Raw genomic sequence first — 22,026 nt, 5'->3', positions numbered from 1 at the left:
TCATCCCCTCTGATTCAAAGCAATTGATAGGACCTGGTCTGGAAAAAATGCAAGAGTTGTCAGGCCTGTGGGTGGCAGGTGTCAGATGCCTGTGATGTGTTCAATAAACGTCTGCTGAAGGTGTGCTTATTTCCCACTTCCTAGAGAACAGATAGATGCAGTGATTGTTCTCAAATGCTTCAGAAAATCAGTACCTCTTTTCAGGAAAGAAAAGTGTTTAGAACTTTTCCTTATTCCACCTCTCTACCTCTTACCTTTGGTTGGGGCCCTGATTGGGCCTCCTGAGAAATCTGTATGCAGGTCAAGAAGCAACAGTTAGAACTGGACATGGAACAACATACTGGTTCCAAATAGGGAAAGGAGTATTGCAAGGCTGTATATTGTCACCCTGCTTATTTAACTTATATGCAGAGTACATCATGAGAAACGCTGGGCTGGAAGAAGCACAAGCTGGAATCAAGATTGCCTGGAGAAATAGCAAGAACCTCAGATACTCAGATGACACCACCCTTATGGCAGAAAGTGAAGAAGAACTAAAGAGCCTCTTGAAAGTGAAAGAGGAGAGTGAAAAAGCTGGCTTAAAACTCAACATTCAGAAAACTAAGATCATGGCATCCGGTCCCATCACTTCATGGGAAATAGATGGGGAAACAGTGGAAACAGTGTCAGACTTTATTTTGGGGGGCTCCAAAATCACTGAAGATGGTGACTGCAGCCATGAAATTAAAAGACACTTACTCCTTGGAAGAAAAGCTATGACCAACCTAAACAGTATATTAAAAAGCGGAGATAGTACCAACAAAGGTCTGTCTAGTCAATGCTATGGTTTTTCCAGTAGTCATGTATGGATGTGAGAGTTGGACTATAAAGAAAGCTGAGTGCCGAAGATTTGATGCTTTTGAACTGTGGTGTTGGAAAAGACTCTTAAAGGAGTCCCTTGGACTGCAGGGAGATCCAACCAGTCCATCCTAAAGGAAATCAGTCCTGAAGCTGAAGCTGAAACTCCAATACTTTTGCCACCTGATGGGAAGAACTGACTCATTGGAAAAGACCCTGATGCTGGGAAAGATTGAAGGCAGGAGAAGGGGATGCCAGAGGATGAGATGGTTGGATGGCATCACTGACTCGATGGACATGAGTTTGAGCAAGCTCCGGGTGTTGGTGACAGACAGGGAAGCCTGGCGTACTGCAGTACATGGGGTCGTAAAGAGTAGGACACAACTGAGCGACTGAACTGAACTGAACTGTGTAGGTGTGGGAGTGAGTGGCACCAAATGTGGTTGGGGAGCAGGAGTCAAAGATCTTTTGTTTCTGGCTTGGCTAACTGGGTGAGTGTGGGTACTCTCCTCTGAGGTGGGATTATGGGAGGAGGGTAGTGAGTGAGTGGTAGGTGACTAGATTTGTTTTGGATTGATTGAGTTTGATATTTAAGTGAAGCCATCTATCTGATGGTAGAAAATAAAAGTTTGGAACTCAGGAGTAATATCTAGCCTGAAATGCCTGGAGTGGGCCTCATCTGCACCTTCATGACCAGTGAAGCTATGGGAGGATGAGGTAGTGTTCTGCAAGACTTAGAAGGAAAGATACATAGAAAGTAAACAACATACCAACAGTGTTCCTTTCCCACTAGAACACAAATTACATAATTGGATGAACGAATGCAAAAATAGGGGAAAAAACCACCACCACCACCAAGTAAATGGAAATTACAAGGCAGAAAAAACTGAGCATGGCCATAGGGGAGGCAGTTGGTTGCCTGAAGCAGGAATGTTAAAGAGACAAAGAGGCGCTGAATCTTTAATAACCTAGTCTTTCTCTAGCTGCCGCCTGTCCTTTCTTTCCGTGGGCACTAATGGTTCACCTTTTACTATGGGGATCTTGTACCTGGCCAAGGCCTGTGTTCTTTATGTATATATGCACTCACGAGTACTTCCCTTTCCCTTTTCTGTTGAGCTTGACTGAATGGTTACTTTTCCATGTACCTAGAAGAGACAGAGTGACAACTCTGGGAAAATCGTGGCCACTTTGTCTGAGAACTGGCAAAATGGAGTCCACCAAACCATTAAAGAACACAAGGCCATATACTTTATGTACCTTTTTATTTCAAAACAACTTCAAACTTACAGAAAAATCGAGGGTATAAAGAACTCTGTCCACCCTTCACATCAAAACCATAATTGTTACCACATTGGCATTACCATCCTCACTGTGTAGATCTGTATTCTTTCCTTTGTGAACTACTTAAAGGAAGAAAAGGGAAAAGTCTGCACCAGGATTTGGTTAGGATCATGTGTTGTAATTAGTTGTCCAAGCAAGAATGAAAAAAGTTATTGTAATTGAGGTAAATGGACGGAGTGTGATTTTAGATTAGAGAATTCAGAGGCTGTCTAAAGGATAAACTAATTTAAACAATGGACTCTTGTTCTTAGTTTCTTAAGTGTATATTTACATATAAAAATCACAGTATTGTCAGTGTATCATGGAATTCTACTTTTATTGTGCAGCTAAATCATTTTGACTGCTAAGTCAAAGAGTTTTGAGTGCAAGGTCTGCAGTATCCTCTCTTTTGTAATAGCACGGTTGGATCCGAAGATAACCAAGAAGAACAGAAGCAGGTGCGCTTACCAGAAAGCAGCCTGACACCGTGGGAAGTGTGGTTTGTTGGCAAAGAAAAAGTAGAACGTGACCGTCTGCAACAGAAGGCTCTAGAGGTAAAACTAGACAGTCTTTTTTCTACTTAATCCACAAGCTCACAAAGTTGAGCTGCTGTCAAAATCAGAATGTTATTATCAGGATGTTATTATCCCTTACAACAAAGTTTTAGCATATTTTGGTATCAGTTTGCTATATCTGTATTTATAGCTTACTAGAGAAATGATATGTGTTTCAGATTATAAGAACATTTGGAAAATACAGCTAAGCATAATTAGGAAAATTAAAATCTCCAAACTGACCCCCTGAAAACTATTGTTATAGTATGGCGTGTAGCCTTCCAGATTTTCTTCTCTGTAAATTTTTTAAAAACATATGTGCAAATATATATTCATACAGAGTGTCATCATATATATGTTTAACTAAGGTACAGTCAACCTCATATATTTGGTAAAATTTTTGAGAGAGAAGAGAAATAAAAACTGAAGTAGAGGCAGAAAGTCTAGCCTATACGATTCAGAGCTTGTGCCCCAGAGTGAGTTTATGCTGGGAGAAGGGAGTCTGAGGGGCTTTCAGGTTTTCCTGGTTTCTCTTTACCTCCCTGCCTCACTTCTGGGCATTTTTGTATTTTTAATTCTCTCTGAATTCTCCCTCTCCAAACTCAAAAAAATACATTTTCACATGAATCCGTCATTCTTTCAACTCTTACTGTTTGCTATTTAGAATCTAGCAGCCAAATAGATTTGGGTAGTTTTAAATCCTTCAGTATCTAGGTTATCTGAATTCTCTCCATCCAGACATGGAAACCAGGTAGATGTGTGTGGTGAGGGCTATATCTTGTTTTTAATAAATATGATCACTCTTTTGTAACCTGTTTTTTTTTGCCTATTACATTATTAATATGTTTTTATATCATTAAATATTTTATATCATTAAAAAATGGCTGATTATTAAAATATATTTAAAATATATCATATATATAATAGAAGATAATTAGCCAGTTCACTATTGTTGTGTGTTTAAGTTTATTCTCATCTCTTAGGGGCTCCCTGCTGGCTCATCCACCTGCCAATGCGGGAGACATGGGTTCGATTCCTAGGTTGGAAAGATCCCCTAGAGAAGGAAATGGCAATACCCACTCCAGTATTATTGCCTGGGAAATCCCATGGACAAAAGAACCTGGTGGGCTACAGCCCATGGGATCGCAAAATAAAAGCACAGTGATAAAAACAACAACTAATCTATTAGTATCCCTATTGCTGTAAAAATCCTGGGAATTAAAGCTTTGCCTTCCATGATCTTTTTGGAGTAAATTTTCCATTTCAGTTTTGAAACTAGTTGTTTTTTCTGTGATGGCTTTCTAGCCAGGTTCTTGACATGATTCAGATAATTGTAGAAACCAATACGTTCTGCTTTTTCCCTATTGAAGTATACTTTGTATTCTAAAAACAAATTTATTCCTGGAAAAGTACACTGTAGTACTTGTTTCTACTGAGAAGGGCTAGGACTTGAGAAAAACCTTATGGTTTCATGTCAGATAGACTTATTGAAACTTTTACACTTAAATTTCCTCATCTCTACAGTAAGGATAAAATAATACTACCCGGTCACAGTGTTTTAGAGGATTAAATGAGACAAAGTGTGAGGATAGCTAGTAATTTTATTGGTATTGTTATTGATATCATTGCTAGTCACAGTCTTTTTTCCATGAAATATAGTTCATTTACAATGTTGTGTTAGTTTCAGATATATAACAAGCTGATTCAGTTTATACATATATGCCTGCGTGTGTGCTCGGTTGCTCAGTGGTATTTGACTCTTTGTGACCCCATGAGCTGTAACATGCCAGGCTCCTCTGTCCACGGGATTTTTCAGGCAAGAATACTGGAGTGACACACACACACACGCATTTTTAAGTTTTTTTCTGTTTTCACTTCAGTTCAGTTGCTCAGGCGTGTCCGACTGTGTGTGACCCCATGTACTGCAGCTCACCGGGCTTCCCTGTCCATCACCAACTCACACACACACACACATTTTTAGATTCTTTTCTGTTTTCACTTCGGTTCAGTTGCTCAGTCAGGTCCAACTCTGTGTGACCCCATGGACTGCAGCACACCAGGCTTCCCTGTCTATCACCAGCTCCCGGAGATTACTCAAACTCATGTCCATTGAGTCAGTAATGCCATCCAACCATCTCATCCTCTGGCATCCCCTTCTCCCCGCACCTTCATTCTTTCCCAGCATCAGGGTCTTTTCCAATGAGTTAGTTCTTTGCATCAGATAGCCAGAGTATTGGAGTTTCAGCTTCAACATCAGCCCTTCCAATGAATCTTCAGGATTGATTTCCTTTAGGATGGACTGGTTTGATCTCCTACAGTCCGAGGGACTCTCAAGAGTCTTCTCCAACATCACAGTTCAAAAGCATCAATTCTTCAGCTCTCAGCTTTCTTTACAGTCCAACTCTCACATCCATACATGACTACTGGAAAAACCATAGCTTTGACTAGATGGACCTTTGTTGGCAAAATAATGTCTCTGCTTTTTAATATGCTGTCTAGGTCGGTCATAGCTTTTCTTCCAGGGAGCAAGCATCTTTTAATTTCATGGCTGCAGTCACCATCTGCAGTGATTTTGGAGTCCAAGAAACTAAAGTTTGTCACTGTTTCCATTGCTTCCCCATCTATTTGCCATGAAGTGATGGGACCGGATACCATGATCTTAGTTTTCTGAATGTTGAGCTTTAAGCCAACTTTTTCACTCTCCTCTTTCACTTTCATCAAGAGGCTTTTGAGTTCCTCTTCACTTTCTGCCATAAGGGTGGTGTCATCTGCATATCTGAGGTTATTGACATTTCTCCCGGCAATCTTGATTCCAGCTTGTGCTTCATCCAGCCCAGCATTTCTCATGATGTATTCTGCATATAAGTTAAATAAACAGGGTAACAATATACAGCCTTGACGTACTCCTTTCCCGACTTGGAACCAGTCTGTTCGTGCACGTTCTACCTGTGCTTTTTGACCTGCATACAGATTTCTCAAGAGGCAGGTCAGGTGGTCTGGTATTCCCATCTCTTTCAGAATTTTCCACAGTTTGTTGTATTCCACACAGTCAAAGACTGGTGTAGTCAGTAAAGCAGAAATAGATGTTTTTCTGCAACTCTCTTGCTTTTTCAATGATCCAACACATGTTGGCAATTTGATCTCTGGTTCCTCTGCCTTTTCTAAATCCAGTTTGAACATGTGGAAGTTCACTGTTCAGAAACAGTTGAAGCCTGTCTTGGAGAATTTTGAGCATTACTTTACTAGCGTGTGAGATGAGTGCAATTGTGTGGTAGTTTGAACATTCTTTGGCACTGCCTTTCTTTGCGATTGGAATGGAAACTGACCTTTTCCAGTCCTGTGGCCACTGCTGAGTTTTCCAAATTTGCTGGCATATTGAGTGCAGCACTTCCACAGCATCATCTGTTAGGATTTGAAATAGCTCAACTGGAATTCCATCATCTACACTAGCTTTGTTCATAGTGATGCTTCCTAAGGCCCACTTGACTTTGCATTCCAGGATGTCTGGCTCTAGGTGAGTGATACCGTTGTGGTTATGAAGGTCTTTTATGTATAGTTCTCCTGTGTATTCTTGCCGCCACCTCTTAATATCTTCTGCTTCTGTTAGGTCCATACCATTCCTGTCCTTCATTGTGCCCATCTTTGCAGGAAATGTTCCCTTGGTGTCTCTAGTTTTCTTGAAGAGTTCTCCAGTCTTTCCCATTCTGTTGTTTTCCTCTATTTCTTTGCATTGATCACTGAGGAAGGCTTTCTTATTTATCTCTCCTTGCTTTTCTTTGGAACTCTGCATTCAAATGTGTGTATCTTTCCCTTTCTCCTTTGCGTTTAGCTTCTCTTCTTTTCTCAGCTATTTGTAAGGCTTCCTCAGACAACCATTTTGCCTTTACGTTATTATAAGATATTGCCTATAATTGCCTCTGTTATATAGTAAATCCTTGCTTTTTATGTATTTTATATATAGTAGTATGTACCTATTAATATTAAACTTCACATCTTTCCCTCTCTTTGGTATCTATAGATTTGTTTTCTGTGTATTTCTGTTTTGTAAATATTGTGCTGGCCAAAAAATTTCATTTGGATTTTTCCATAACATTTTATGGAAAACCTGAATAAACCTTTTAACCAAACCGATACATTCATTTGTATCATTTTTCAAGATTATGCATATAAGTGGTATCATATGATATTTGTCTTTCTCAGTCTGTCTGTATTCACTTAGTGTGATAATCTCTAGGTCCATTCATGTTGCTACAAATGGCATTATTTTATTTATTTTTATGGCTGAGTGATATCCCTTTGGTGTGTGTATACACACAGAAACACCACATCTTTTTCCACTCATCTGTTGATGAACAATTTAGGTTGCTTCCACGTCTTGGCTGTTGTAAATAGTGCTGCTGTGAACACTGGGATGCGTTATCTTTTCAAATTTGAGTTTTCATGTTTTCTGGATACATACTCAGGAGCAGAATTGCTGGCAACTCGATTTTTAATTAAGGAACTCCATATTGTTCTCCATAGTGGGAACACCAATTCTATTCTCCCCAAAGGTGTAGAAGGGTTCCTTTCTCTCCACATCTTCTGTAGCGTTTATTTGTAGACTTTTTAATGATGGCCCTTCTGATCAGTGTGAGATTATACCTTATTGTAGTTTTGATTTTCATTTTTCTATAATTAATGATGTTGAACATCTTTTCATGTACCTGCTGGCCATCTTTATATCTTTGGAGAATGTCTGTTTAGATTTTCTGCACATTTTTTGATTTGGCTGTTTCTTTTTGTTTATATTAAGCTGTATGAGCTTTTTATATTTTTTTGAAATGAATTCCTCATTGGTTGTATCAGGTGCAAATATTTTCTCTCATTCTGTGGGTTGTCTTTTCATTTTGTTTATGATTTCCTTTGATGTACAAAAGGTTTTAAGTTTAAACAATTGCTTTTGCTTATTACTACATTTTGGTTAGTATTTCCATTACTGTAAAAGATGGATCTAAAAATATATTGCTGCAATTTATATCAAAGAGTATTCTACCTACGTTTTCCTTTAAGAGTTTTTATAGTATCTTTCTTTACGTTTAGGTCTTTAATCCATTTTGAGTTAATTTTTGTATATAATGTCAGAGAATGGTCTAGTTTTATTTATCTACAGATAGTATCCAGTTTTCCCAGTACCACTTCTTGTAGAAATGTCTTCTTCATTGTATAGTCTTCCCTCTTTTGTCATCAATTAATTGACCCTAGGTATCTTGGTTTATTCCTCAGCTCTATTCTGTTCTCCTGATCTCAGACTGTTTTTGTCCCAGTGCAATACTGTTTCTGATTACTGTGGCTTTGTAGTATAGTCAGAAATCAGGGAGCATATTCCTTGAGCTCTATTCTTTTTTCTCAAGATTGTTTTGGCTATTCAGGGCCCTTTGTGTTTTCATATAAATTTAATTTTGTTCTTGTTCTTTGAAAAATGCCATTGGTAATTTGATAGGGATTGCACTGAATCTCTAGATTCCCTAAGGTAATATGGTGATTTTAACAATATTGATTCTTGCAATTGAAGAACACAGTATATCTTTCAATATGTTTGTGTCATTTTAGTATCTTTCATCAGTGTCTTATGCTTTTCAGAATACAGGTCTTTTGCCTCCTTAGGTAGGCTTATTCCTAGGTATTTTATTCTTTCTGATGAGATGGAAAGTGAGATTGTTTTCTTAATTCCACTTTCTCTGTTAATTCCTTGTTTGTGGATAGACATGCGACAGATTTTTGTATAATAATTTTGTGTCCACAAGTTTACTGAATTCATTGAGCTCTAGCAGTTTTCCGGTGTAATAGCATCTTGAGGGTTTTCTACGTATGGTATCTTGTCATTTGCAGTGACAGTTTATGTCTTCCTTTCCAATTCAAATCTTTCCTTTCCCCTTTTTTCTCTCTCATTTTCTTGTCTGATTACTATGTCGAGGACTTCCAAACTGTGTTGAATGAAAGTGGTGAGAATGGACATCCTTGTTTTCTTCCTGATCTTCACCACTTTGTATGATGTTAACTGTGGGTTTGTCATTCAGTTCAGTTCCGTCGCTCAGTTGTATCTGACTCTGTGTGACCCCATGGACTGCAGCACACCAGGCTTCCCTGTCCATCACCAACTCCCAGAGCTTGCTCAAACTCATGTCCATTGAGTCCGTGATGCCATCCGACCATCTCATCCTCTGGCATCCCCTTCTCTCGCCTTCATTCTTTCCCAGCATCAGGTTCTTTTCCAATGAGTTGGTTCTTTGCATCAGGTGGCCAAAGTATTAGAGTTTCAGCTTTAGCATCAGTCCTTCCAATGAATATTCAGGACTGATTTTCCTTTAGGATGGACTGGTTGGATCTCCTTGCAGTCCAAGGACTCTCAAGAGTCTTCGCCAACACCACGATTCAAAAGCATCAATTCTTTGGCATTCAGCTTTCTTTATGGTCCAACTCTCACATCTATACATGACTACTGGAAAAACCGTAGCTTTGACTAGATGGACCTTTGTTGGCAGAGTAATGTCTCTGCTTTTTAATATTCTGTCTAGGTTGGTCATAGCTTTTCTTCCAGGGAGCAAGCGTCTTTTAATTTCATAGGTGCAGTCACCATCTGCAGTGATTTTGAAGCCCCCCCAGATAAAGTCTGTCACTGTTTCTATTGTTTGCCCATCTATTTGCCATGAAGTGATGGGCCCAGATGCCGCCATCTTTGTTTTTTGAATGTTGAGTTTTAAGCCAACTTTTCCACTCTCCCCTTTCACTTTCATCAGGAGGCTCTTGATGAAAGGGTTTATCATACATGGCCTTTATTATGTTGAAGGTATGTTCCCTCCATGCCCAGTTTCTAGAGAGTTTTTTTTGTTTGTTTTATAAGAGGATATTTTATTTAATTGGAAGCTTTTTCTTCTTCTACTGAGATGATCATAAAGCTTTTATCATTTAATTTCTTAGTGGGGTATATCAAATTGATTTGTGGAAATTAAAAAGTCCTTGGATAGCTGGGAAAAGTATTACTTGATTATGATATATGATCCTTAATTTTTAATTTAATCTTTATTTTTATGGGGTATAGTTGATTTACAATGTTGTGTTAATTTCAAGTGTACAGCAAAGTGGTTTAGTTATACTATATATCCATTCTCTTTCTGATTCTTTCCCATATAAATTATTACACAGTTTTGGGTAAATTTCCCTGTGCTATACAGTAGGTGCTTGTTGATAGCTATTTTTAATATTTTAGTGTATATATAAATTAGGAGACTGTTAACCCCAGTCTCCTAATTTATCCTTCCCCCTATTCTTTCCCTTTTGGTAACCATAAGTTTGTTTTCAAAAGACTGTGAATCTGTTTCTGTTTTGTAAATAAGTTCATTTGTATCATCTTTTTTATTAGATTCCACATATAAGTGATATCATATATTTGTCTTTCTCAGTCTAACTTGCTTCACTTGGAATTATAATCTCTAGGTTCATCCATGTTGCTTCAAATGGCATTATTTCATTCTTTTATGTAGCTGAGTAATATCCCATTGTGTATATGTACTACTTTTTTTATCCATTCATTTATCAGTGGCGGAGAAGGCAATGGCACCCTGCTCCAGTACTCTTGCCTGGAAAATCCCATGGACGGAGGAGCCTGGTAGGCTGCAGTCCATGGGGTCGCTAAGAGTCGGACATGACTGAGTGACTTCACTTTCACGTTTCAATTTCATGCACTGGAGAAGGAAATGGCAACCCATTCCAGTGTTCTTGCCTGGAGAATCCCAGGGATGGGGGATCCTGGTGGGATGCTATCTATGGGGTTGCACGGAGTGAGACACAACTGAAGCGACTTAGCACCAGCAGCAGCAGCAGCAGCATTTGTCAGTGGGCATTTAGGTTGCTTCCATGACTTGCCTATTATAAATAGTGCTGGAGTGAACACTGGGGTGCAAGTATCTTTGTAAATTATGGTTTTCCCTGATTATATGCCTGACAATGGGATTGGTAGGTCACATGCTTATATTTTTATTTTTTAAGAAACCTCCATACTGTTTGTGATTTTTTAAGAAACCTCCATACAATTTACATTTCCACCAACAGGGTAGGAGGGTTTCCTTTTCTCCACACCCTCTCCAGCATTTTATTGATAATGCGTCAGCCTGTTGATGGTGGCCATTCTGACTGGTATTAGGTGATACCTCATTGTAGCTCTGATTTTGCATTTCTCTAATAATTAGTAATGCTGAATATCTTTTCGTGTGCTTTTTTGACCTTCTGTATGTCTTTTTTGGAGAAATGTCTATTGAGATCTTCCACTCATTTTTTTGATTGGTTTATTTATTTAGTTTTTGTTATTGAGCTAGATGAGCTGTTTATATATTTTGGCAATTAATCCCTTGTTGGTCAATTTGCTTGCAAATATTTTCTCTCATTCTGTGTGTTTTTTTGTTGTTCATGATTACCTTTGCTGTGCAAAAGCTTTTAAGTTTAATTACGTGCTTTTTCTTTCTTTTTATTTTCATTATTCTAGGAGGTGGATTGGAAAAAATCTTGCTGCAGTTTATGTCAGTGAGTGTTCTGCCTTTCTTTTCCTCTAAGAGTTTTATAGTATCCAGTCTTATATTTAGGTCTTTAATCCATTTTGAGTTTATTTTTGTATATGGTGTTAGAGACTGTTGTAATTTCATTCTTTTACATATAGCTGTCAAGTTTTCCTGCCACCACTTACTGAATAGACTTTTTCTCCATTATATATTGAAGACTTTCTTTGTCATAGATTAATTGACCATAGGTGAGTGGGTTTATTTCTTGGATTTCTGTCCTGTTCCATTGATCTGTAGTTCTGTTTTTGTTCCAGTAATATACTGCTTTTATTACTGTGACTTTGTGGTATAGTCTGAAGTCAAGGAGCCTGATTGCTCTAGCTGCATTTTTTTTTTATCAAGATTTCATTGACTCTTTGGCGTCTTTTGTATTTCCATACAAATTTTAAAAGTATTTGATGTGGTTCTGTAAACAGCATCATTGATAATTTGATAGGGATTGAATTGAATCTGTGGATTGCTTTGGATAGTATAACATTTGGTCAATTCTTCCAATCCAACATTTGGATTCTTGGATTCTTCCAATCCAACAACATACTTTTGCTGTATCTTCCCGTCTCTGTGTCATCTTCAATTTTTTTCACCAGGTTCTTAAGTTTTCAGAGCAAAGGTCTTTTGGCTCCTTAGGAAAATTTACTCCTAGGTATTTTGTTTCTTTTTGATGGTACAGTAAATGGGACTGCATCCTGAATTTTTCTTTCTGATAGTTCATCGTTAGTGCATAGAAATTCAAGTGATTTCTGTGTATTAATTTTGTATCCTGCAACTTTGCTGAATTTCTTGCTGAGCTCTAAGTAGTTTTCAGGTAGCACCTTTAGAGTTTTCTCTGTGTAGTCTTGTGTCGTCTGTAGTGACAGCTTTACTACTTCTTTTCCAGTTGGGATTCACTTCTTTTTCTTCTCTGATTACTATGGCTAGGACTTCCAAAACTTTGTTGAATAAAAGTGATGAGAGTGGTCATTCTTATCTTGTTCCTAATCTTAGAGGAAATGCTTTCAGCTTTTCACTGTTGGGTATGATGTTAGTTGTGGATTTATCATATATGACCTTTAGTATGGTGAGGTAGGTTCCCTCTATGCACATTTTCTAGAGGTTTTTTTTTTATCATAAATGAATGTTGAATTTTATCAAATTATTTTTCTGCATCTACTAAGAAGCACCTACTCCAGTATTCTTGCCTGGAAAATCCCACGGACAGAGGAGCCTGGTGGGCTGCCGTCTATGGGGTTGCACAGAGTCGGACAGGACTGAGCGACTTCACTTTCACTTTTTACTTTCATGCATTGGAGAAGGAAATGGCAACCCACTCCAGGGTTCTTGCCTGGAGAATCCCAGGGACGGGGGAGCCTGGTGGCTGCCGTCTATGGGGTTGCACAGAGTTGGACACGACTGAAGTGACTTAGCAGCAGCAGCAGCAGCATTAAGATGATAATATGGTTGTTAGTTTTCAATTTGTTAATGTAGTGTATCACTCTATTTGCAGTTATTGAAAAATTCTTGCATCTCTGGGATAATCTCACTTGATCATGGTGCATGATCCTTTTAATGTATTGCTGGATTTGGTTTGCTTATATTTTGATGAGGATTTTGCACCTATGTTCATCTATGATATTGGCCTGTAATTTATTTTTTGGTGGTATCTTTGTCTAGGTTTGTTATTCGGTGGCCTCATAGAATGAGTTTGGGAGAGTTCCTTCCCCTTCAGTTTTTTTGGAATAGTTTGAGGAGGATCAGTTTAACTCTTTTTTTTTTACATGTTTGCTCAGTGGTAAAGAATCCACCTGCCAATGCAGGAGACTTGGATTTGACCCCCGTGTTGGGAAGATCCTCTGGAGAAGGAAATGGCAACCCACTCCAGTATTTTCTTGCCTGAGAAATCCCATGGATAGAGGAGCCTGGTGGACTACAGTCCATGTGGTCACAAAAGAGGTGGACATGACTTAGTGACTAAACCACCACAAATGTTTAACACTAAAGAATTCACCTGTGAATTCATCTTGTCTAGACTTTTGTTTGTTGGGAGTTTTTAAATCATGGTTTCAGTTTCAGTACTTGTGATTGATCTGTTCATGTTTTTTATTTCTTCTGGTTTAGTCTTGCAAGATTATGCCTAAGTATTTGTCCGTTTCTTCTAGGTTGTCCATTTTATTGACATACAGTTGCTTATAGTAGTCTCTTATGATCCTTTGTATTTCTGTATTGTCAGTTGTGACTTCTTTTTCTTTTCTAATTTTATTGACTTCAGCCCTCTTTTTTTCCTTTTTTCTTCTTAAAAAATATTTATCTATTTCAGCATCAGTTCAGTTCAGCATGCCAGGTCTTTATTTCAGTGTACAGGATCTTTAGTTGTGGTATGCAAACTCTTTAGTTGTGGCATATAAACTCAGCGTGTGGAATCTAGTTCCCCCAGCAAGTCTGCCTGTTTGAGGAGTGCGGAGTCTTTGCTGCTGGACCACCAGGGAAATCCCTCTCATTTTTCTTGGTGAGTCTGGCTAAATCAATTTTATCTTTTCAAAGAACCAACTTTTAGTTTCATTGATCTTTTTTACAATTGATTTCTTCATGTTTATTTCATTTATTTCTATTCTGATCTGTTGACTTTCTTTCCTTTGTGTTATGTTTGTTGTTCTTTCTCCAGTTGCTTTGTAAGGTTAGGTTGTCTGAGATTTATCTTGTTTCCTAAGGTACAGTTGTATTGCTGTGAACTTTGCTCTTACAACTGCTTTTGTTATGGCACAAAGCGTCAGAGGTTTTGGATCATCATGTGTTTGTTTTTGTTTGTCTCTAGGTTTCCCCCCCCCCCGCAATTTCCTCTTTTATTTATTCAGTGATTCATTAGTTGTTTAGTAACATGTTGTTAGGCTTCACATATTTGTGGTTTTTTACAGTTTCTTTCTTATAATTGATTTCTAATCTCTTAGTGTTGTGGCTAGGAAAAATGCTTGATATGATTTCAGTTTTCTTAAACTTACTGAGGTTTGCTTTTTGGACTAGCATGTGATCTACCCTGGAGAATATGCCATGTGCTCTTGAGAAGAATGTGTAGCCTGATGCTCTCATAGGAATGTTTTATAAATATCAATTAAGGCTGTCTGGTCTAATATATCTTTAATGGTCTGTGTATCCTTATTGATTTTCTGTCTGGATGATCTGTCCAGTGATAGAGGTGGAGTTTCAAAGTCCCCACTATTATTGTGTTACTGTTGACTTCTCCTTTTGTAGCTATTAACAGTTGCCTTATATGTTAAGGTGCACCTATTTTGGGTGCATATGTATTTTCCATTGTTATATCTTACTTCTGGGATTGATGTAGTATCCTTCTTTGTCTTTTGTAGTATCCTTCTTTGAGTCTTTAATTTTAAAGCCTGTTTTGTCCGATATGAGTATTGCTACTCTGGCTCTCTTTTGATGTCCATTTGCATGGAATATGTTTTTCCATTCCCTCACTTTCATTCTGTGTGCGTCTCTGATTCTGAAATGAATATTTTGTAGGCATCATATGCACGCTTCTTGTTTTTGTATCCATTGAGCCACTGTGTGTCTTTTGGTTGAAGCATTTTATCCACTTACATTTAAGGTAACTATTGATATATATGTTTTTATTGCCATTTTGTTAATTGTTTTTATTTTTGTAGGTCTTTTCCCCCCTTTTCTTGTGATTTGATGACTGTTTTTAGTGTTTTGTTTGAAATTCCATCTTATTTCTTGCGTGTATATCTATTATGCATTTTTGGTTTGCAGTTACCATGAAGTTTTTATATAGCAGTCTTTTTTAAGTTACTGAATTCTTAATTTCAAATGCATTTAAAAAACCCTGCATTTATACTCTTCCCTCATGATTACAGCTATTGATGTAATATTTTACATCTAATTGTTTTTTGTATCCCTTAACTGCTTATTGTGGATACAGATGACTTTATTACTCCTGTCTTGTAACCTCACTACTAACTTTGTGAATGGATTCTTATCTTTACTGTATGGTTGTCTTTACCAATGAGGCTTTTCGTTTTGTAATTTTCTTGATTCTAGTAGTGGTCTTTTCTTTTTTGCCTGGAGGAGTTTCTTTAACATTTGTTGTAATGCTGGTTTGGTAGTGCTGAATTCTCTTAACTTTAGCTGGACTGAAAAGCTTTTGATTTTGCCAGCTAATCTGAATGAGAGCTTTGCTGGGTATAGCATTCTTGATTGTAGGTTTTCCCCTTTCATTACTTTAAATATATCATGACACTCCTTCTGGCCTGCAGAATTTCTGCTGAAAACACAGCTGATAGCCTTATAGGAGTTCCTTTGTATGTTATTTGCTACTTTTAATATTCTATCTTTAGTATTTGGTGTTTTGGTTACAATGTGTTTTGGTGTATTCCTCTAGGTTTATCCTGTATGGGACAACTCCATTTTCTGGGCTTGCGTGACATTTTTCTTTCTGAGGTTAGGAAAGTTTTCAGCTATTACATCTTCAAATATTTTCTCTGGCCCTTTCTATCTTATCCTCCAGTGACCCCTATAATATGACTAATTATATGCTTGCTGTTGTCCCAGATGTCTGTTTAGTGGCAGTGATTTTCACTACTCAGTCTTCCAGCTCACCAGTTCATTTTTCCATATCATTTAGAGTACTGTTGATTCCTTCTAGTGTATTTTTTATTTCAATTATTGTATTCTTCATCTCTGTTCAGCTGTTCTTTATATTTTCTCTTTGTTAAAAGAATTCTGACTTCTCTCTCCCTCTGTGCATCCATTTTCTTCCCAATTCTTTCCCTCATCTTTACGATCCTACTGTGAACTTTTTCTCAGGTAGATTGCCGGTCTCCTCTTCACTTAGTTCTTCTTTTGGGGTTTTATCTTTTTCATTCATCTGGAACATATTCCTGTGGTGTCTCATTTTGTCTATGTTGGTATTTGTATTTTTGTGTATGTGGCAGCTTTGTTACCTTTCTGGACTTTGGAGTAGTGGCCTTTCATGTTCCAGCAGTGCCCTCTCTTCTTGTTACCTAAACCATATACCTGCATAGGCCCTTCTCTTGTGGCAGGCTGACTGTGAGTGGTCTGGTAGGCCTGGTTGGCTGCTAGTCTAGTTGGTTGCCAGGCACTGCCTTGTGTGAATGCTGCTGGCTACTCGTTAGTGTCACCTGGTCATGAGGCAGAACCCTAGGGAGTGCTGGGGGTAGTGCTGGCTCACTGTTGGCTAGAGATAGTATCCTGCAGACTCTGGGGCTCTCGCCCACCTATTGGCAGGTGAGGCCAGATCCTGGGGTTAGTGCAGGACCACTGGCAGGTAGAGCTGTGTCCTAGAGCCCAGTCCAGGGCCCAGGGATCCCAGAGCTCATTTTAGATGATTGTTGTTGGAGGCTGGTTCCTGACACAGTTGGATATGGGGCCTGGGTGTCCCAAAGGTTGTTGGCCTGCTCGTGGGCAGGGCCAGTGCCCAGCTGGTCCCAGGGTAGGGTCTGACCTGCTGTTGCTGGACTCAGTGTGCAAGCTGTGGTATTATAGTTTTTTGCTTCTGGTGTCTGCCCTCCTGGTGGTCGAGAGGCTTGTGTGAGCTTCCCAGTGCAAAGGGCCCAGACCCAGCTCTTGGCACCCTGGTGAGGAAATCTGTGTTTAGGGCCTTGTCTGGTGGTGACTGTGAGCTCAGGAAGTCTTTAAGCAGCCTGTTTGTGGATGAGGCTGTGTCTCTGTTCAGTTAGTTGTTTGGCCTAAGGCATCCTACAAACTGTTGGGTGGGTCCAGGTCTTGGCGATAGTGAGCCAACATGGCAGCCACCATCAGCTCATGCAGCTGAATGCCCCAGCTATGCCTGTCACCAGTGTCCATGTCCCTAGGGTGAGTCACAGCCACCTCATGCCTGCCTAGAGGACTCTCCAAGACCAGTAGGTAGGTCTGGCCCAAGCTAATTTCAGATTACTGCTTTTGCCCTGGGTTCCATTGTACATGATATTTTGTATGTGCCCTTTAAAAATGAAATCTCTTTTCCCCCAATTCTGTGGGGCTTCTGCAAGTAAGCCCACTGACCTTGAAAGCCAAATGCTCTTGGCACTTGTCTTCCTAGTGCTGGACTGCAAGGCTTACATGGGGCTCAGATCTCTCATTCCTGTGAGAGAGCCTCTGCAGTATACTTATTCTCTACTTTGTGGGTTGCCCATCCTCAGGGGCAATATGAGTCTGTCCCTCCTACCTGTCTGATTATGGTTCCTTCTTTGTGTCTTTAGGTTCCATCCTTTTTCATCTGCAGTTGTTCTGTAGAGAGTTGTGGTTTGGGGTGTACTGGTGGTGCCGAGGTAAAAGCATTTGCCTACAATGTGGGAGACCTGAGTTCGATCCCTGGGTCGGGAAGATCCCCTGGAGAAGGAAATGGCAACCCACTCCAGTATTCTTGCCTGGAGAATCCCATGGACGGAGGAGCTTGGTGGGCTACAGTCCACGGGTGGCAGAGAGTCAGACACGACTGAGCGACTTCACTTCACTTCAGTTCACTTCATGAGAAAAGGTGAGCGCAGGGCCTTTCTACTCCATCGTCTTGCCCACTCTCTTCAGTCATAGTCTTCTTAATGCTTTTTCGTTTATTTTCAGAATTCATTTGTTGTTAAGGCCCCAGACGCTTAATTTTCTTCCTTCAATCTTAAGTTTTAACATTACTGATTCCATTGTTTAGTTTGTTGTTGTTCAGTTGCTAAGTCCTACTCTTTGTGTCCCCATAAACTGCAGCACGCCGGGCTTCTTCTGTCCTCATTCTCCCTGAGTTTGCTCAAACTCATGTCCATTGAGTCAGTGATGCCATCCAATCATCTCATCCTCTGTTGCTGCCTTCTCTCTTGCCCTCAGTTTCTCCCAGCATCAGGGTCTTTTCCAATGACTTGGCCCTTCGCATCAGGTGGCCAAAGTATTGGAGTTTCAGCTTCAGCATCAGTCCTTCCAGTGAATATTTAAGACTTGATTTCCTTTGGAATTGACTAGTTTGGTCTCCTTGCTGTCTGAGGAACTCTCAAAAGCCTTCTCCAGCACCACAGTTCAAAAGCATCAGTTCTTTGGCACTCAGCCTTCTTTATGGTCCAACTCTCACATCTATACATGACTACTGGAATTATTTAATTTCGTACCTTTCTAAATAATTGTTCACACTGAGAAATCTGCTTTTCTTCATTTCACACAAATGCATAGATATATACACACTTATGTATATACCTGAAATATCTTAACTTTGTGGAGAACTTGGAAATATTCTAATTTTTTTTAAAGCTAGTCATAACCCATGCATTAATTGTAGAATCACAGTTTTGCAAAACACTGATCTAGTGAATCAGTGGTGTTGTGGAGCCCAGTTTATGTTATTTAGCTTTATCTCCAGCCTCACTAGAAGTCACTTGTTATCCTAAGAAAAGGAGGGTCACTTCAAGCCATTTTTAGAGTCAGCATACCATAAATGAATGTAATTAAATTACAGAAATTATAAGAAACTCTGAGCTTTGGAGTAACATGGAACTAGGCTGAAATTCTAGTCTTGCTGTTCTAAATCTGTGATCTTGGAAAAGTTACTTCTCTGAGCCCCAGTCTCTTCATCTATAAGCCAGATGTTAGACAATATTAGAGTGGTTGAAAGCATAAATTCTTAAGTCGTACATCCTGGATTCAAAACTAAGATCTTGGATCTTTAGCCTCTCTCTGCTGGATTATCAGTGAAAGGGGAGAGTGACATTTACCTCATAGTGTTTTGGGAACTAAGTGAACAGCAGGATGTGGCCTAATATATAGAAATCACTTTGTAAAAGTTAGTTGTAATTCTGAAGCAGTTACAGTATGTTAGCATGAATCTTAACTGTATCAGTCATCCCAGAGACATCATAACATACAGATAAATTACTTACTTTGGTATAAACTTATTTTGATCTATTGTGGTATTCACATTTTTTTTCATGCCTTTCCTTTTGTTTTAATTTTCTAAGTCATGCTTTCCTTTTCTGTTCTTATTTACTGTATTCTCTGATTTATTTATAAATCATATCATTAAAATCTCAGATTTTTAACCACAAGGAACAGTTCATCTCAGATCCTAATAAAAGATGAAGGCCAGAGAGCAGGTTTGCCAATGCTTCAGTTAGTGACAAAGCTGGATCTAGTGACTGGATCCTGGTTCTTTTGACTTCCAACTTAATAAATATTTTTTCCACAGTACCAAGGTGCATTTTAGAAATAAATAGGTCAGACTCAGTATTTTATTTTAAGTGTACACTGGCTTTCATATATTCTTCCTTGAAATCTTAAAATTTAAAGGTAGTTAAATCATTAAAAAGTTCATCACCTTTCATAAATTTGATTTTAGCAGCATTTTTTTTGTTGTTTTTCATGTCCCTGTAAGATTAACGCATCAAAATTATGTTTATAGTTTTTATATTTGTAACTGTTGAAGTGATAAAAATAGTAAATATTTCACATTAGTATTGTGAAAAACTAGTATATTTTTGTAGGGTATATAAATTTTATTTAAATTTTTATTATTAAAAAAAAATATTTAGCAGACTGACCGAAATTCTTTATGGCCTTTGGATAATTTTTGTTTTTAACATTTGCTTTAACATTTTGGTACTGTCTATTCTAAACTATAAAAGTTATCTAATTTGTGAATAATCCAGGTTTGTTTGTTTTTTTCCCGTCATCTTGCTTTTGCCCTTTATATTCATCAGTGCTTAATGAAGGAAAAGAGCAGGATATAGAGTTGGTGAGACTCAGAAACTCAGTTTTTCTGATTGTTACCTTAATCGGCAAAAGTTATTAAAATAAAAAGTCCATGTTTAGGATCCTCTTTGGATTTTGGTTTCCTGTAATCAAGTGTTTACTCTGTGGGAAGATGTATAATTCTGTTGAAATTCAGTGGTGTACCAGAAGACGACATAGGGCCTTATGAGAGAAGGCTCCAGCAGTGTCTGGTAGAAACTTGCTTTGGTGGTAAACAGATGGAGGCCTTTAGGGTGGGAAATTCTGAGAGGGGCCAGCCTTGGAAGGAGGGTTGTTTCTCAGAATGTGATGTGTATTCTGAGGTGGCAAATTGCTTGCACAGATACTCTGAGATTAGAGCACTGTTTGGGTCAATGGCAGCATTTTCTAGATACTTTTGACCTTTCCTTCATCTTTAATTCTTACATCAACATTAGAATTTGTGAACCATAAAATCAGAATACAAAGTCTGATTTTTTTCCCTTACTTTTGAGCTTAATTATATGAAGAATCTGAAAAGGTTCATAAAAGTAATCAACCCTGTTTTTAGTTGTATATTTAAATCATTACTTTTCTTGATGATAAAATTTAAGACTTTTTTGGAAAATGTGGTTGTCAAATCTGTATCTGGCTTGTCATACACATAGAAGTATATCCCTCCCTTATTTCCTGATCCAAGTCCAGACTCATATATATCTCCTTCTGACTCATATACTGTGGCAACCTCCTAGTCTGTCTCCCTCAGAATAGGTCTGATCCCTTCAAATGCAGTTTTCAGCCTTTATCATTGAGAGTTCTGAATCATTCCGTTTGCGAAGTATTCCTACTCCACAGTGTTTTCTTTACTCTGCCTGTCTCAAAAGACCTTTTCCTGTCTAGTTAGTATTAATACCACACTCTGATTTTCTAGTCTTCACTCCTCCCCCTTGTAATCAAGCCATTTCCTCACTGTTCCTCTCATGGTGCTTTTTTTTTTTTTTTCTTTTACTTCTTTGGACCATACTCTCTCCTCTCATCTTCCTTTTCCTTTTCTGAGCTCTTATTCTACACAGTACCTCACCACACAGCACTTAATTCTTTTGTGTATACAGAATCAGATTAGGTCAGAGACTTCTGGAATTTCATCCCTGCTATCTTTAGAGTAGGTGCTCCATTAAAAAAATAAATAAGTGAATAATCAAGGGATAGCAGCCACAGAGGTAATGAAGAATCCTTTAAAAACCAAGGTGGATATTTTACTTGGCGGGTAGGGGAGTACAGAGTTGAAAAGTTGGAAGACTGAATGAGTGAGGACAGTTGTTACCTATGCTGAAGGATTTGGGGATGAGAGATCATGGAAGACAGGTATCCTGAGACCAGTTGTTCTGAAATGCGTGAGATATATTCTTGGTGTCAGGTTTCATCTTCATTTCATTTAACACACTGGAATTGTCTGAGAGTTGAAAAATTGTCCTTCCCACTGCCACCCATTGCTAAGGTAGGTAGGTCCTTGGGAAAGGGAGGCATGGGGATGGGGAGCGAGGTCCAGTGAAAGACATGTAAAAGTATCCAATTGCTGGTATCTATGGAGAGAGAAGGAAAATAACTGGTAATTATGGTAGTAGAGTCCTAGGAGTCTAGTTTGAACAGCATTCTCAACTAATGCAGTAATTTAACTGCTGAGTGACGGAGTGGTGGCATTCAGCTTGTAGTTTTATTTGGCCATACTTCCCACATTCTTTCTCCTGAGGAAATGCCCAAACGTGTAGATTCGAGTGACAGCAAGGCAGTTAAATAATCTAGGATATGAATGTGGTTTTGTTTTACACTCCAACAGCTATAAAATCAATGAACGAAAATCTGGATCCTTTTTTTTTCACTCCCTTTAAAAAATTGAATGGCTTCTTTACATTTCTTCTTTGGCATAACTCTGAATTAAAAGTTTAATTTAGGGATTATTTAATTCCTATCCTTTATCTTCATCAAGAATCTAGAAGCTTTTTATAACTGTAAAAAAGTTGCAATTCTCTTGAGCT

General features: G+C 38.5%; 1 protein-coding gene across 1 annotated transcript in view; it reads left to right on the top strand.

Moving 5' to 3' along the window:
- CCDC34 (coiled-coil domain containing 34) overlaps positions 1–22,026 on the top strand; it is a 44,756-nt gene that overhangs the window by 3,028 nt on the left and 19,702 nt on the right. The window contains exon 2 of the mRNA XM_068989219.1: positions 2,576–2,711. Coding sequence (XP_068845320.1) covers positions 2,576–2,711 — 136 coding nt within the window. The remainder of the gene's footprint in view (positions 1–2,575; positions 2,712–22,026) is intronic.

This window comes from Capricornis sumatraensis, chromosome 16 (genome assembly GCF_032405125.1).
Source record: "Capricornis sumatraensis isolate serow.1 chromosome 16, serow.2, whole genome shotgun sequence".
Taxonomy (NCBI): Eukaryota; Metazoa; Chordata; class Mammalia; order Artiodactyla; family Bovidae; genus Capricornis; species Capricornis sumatraensis.
This window is presented reverse-complemented; position numbering and strand designations above follow the sequence as displayed.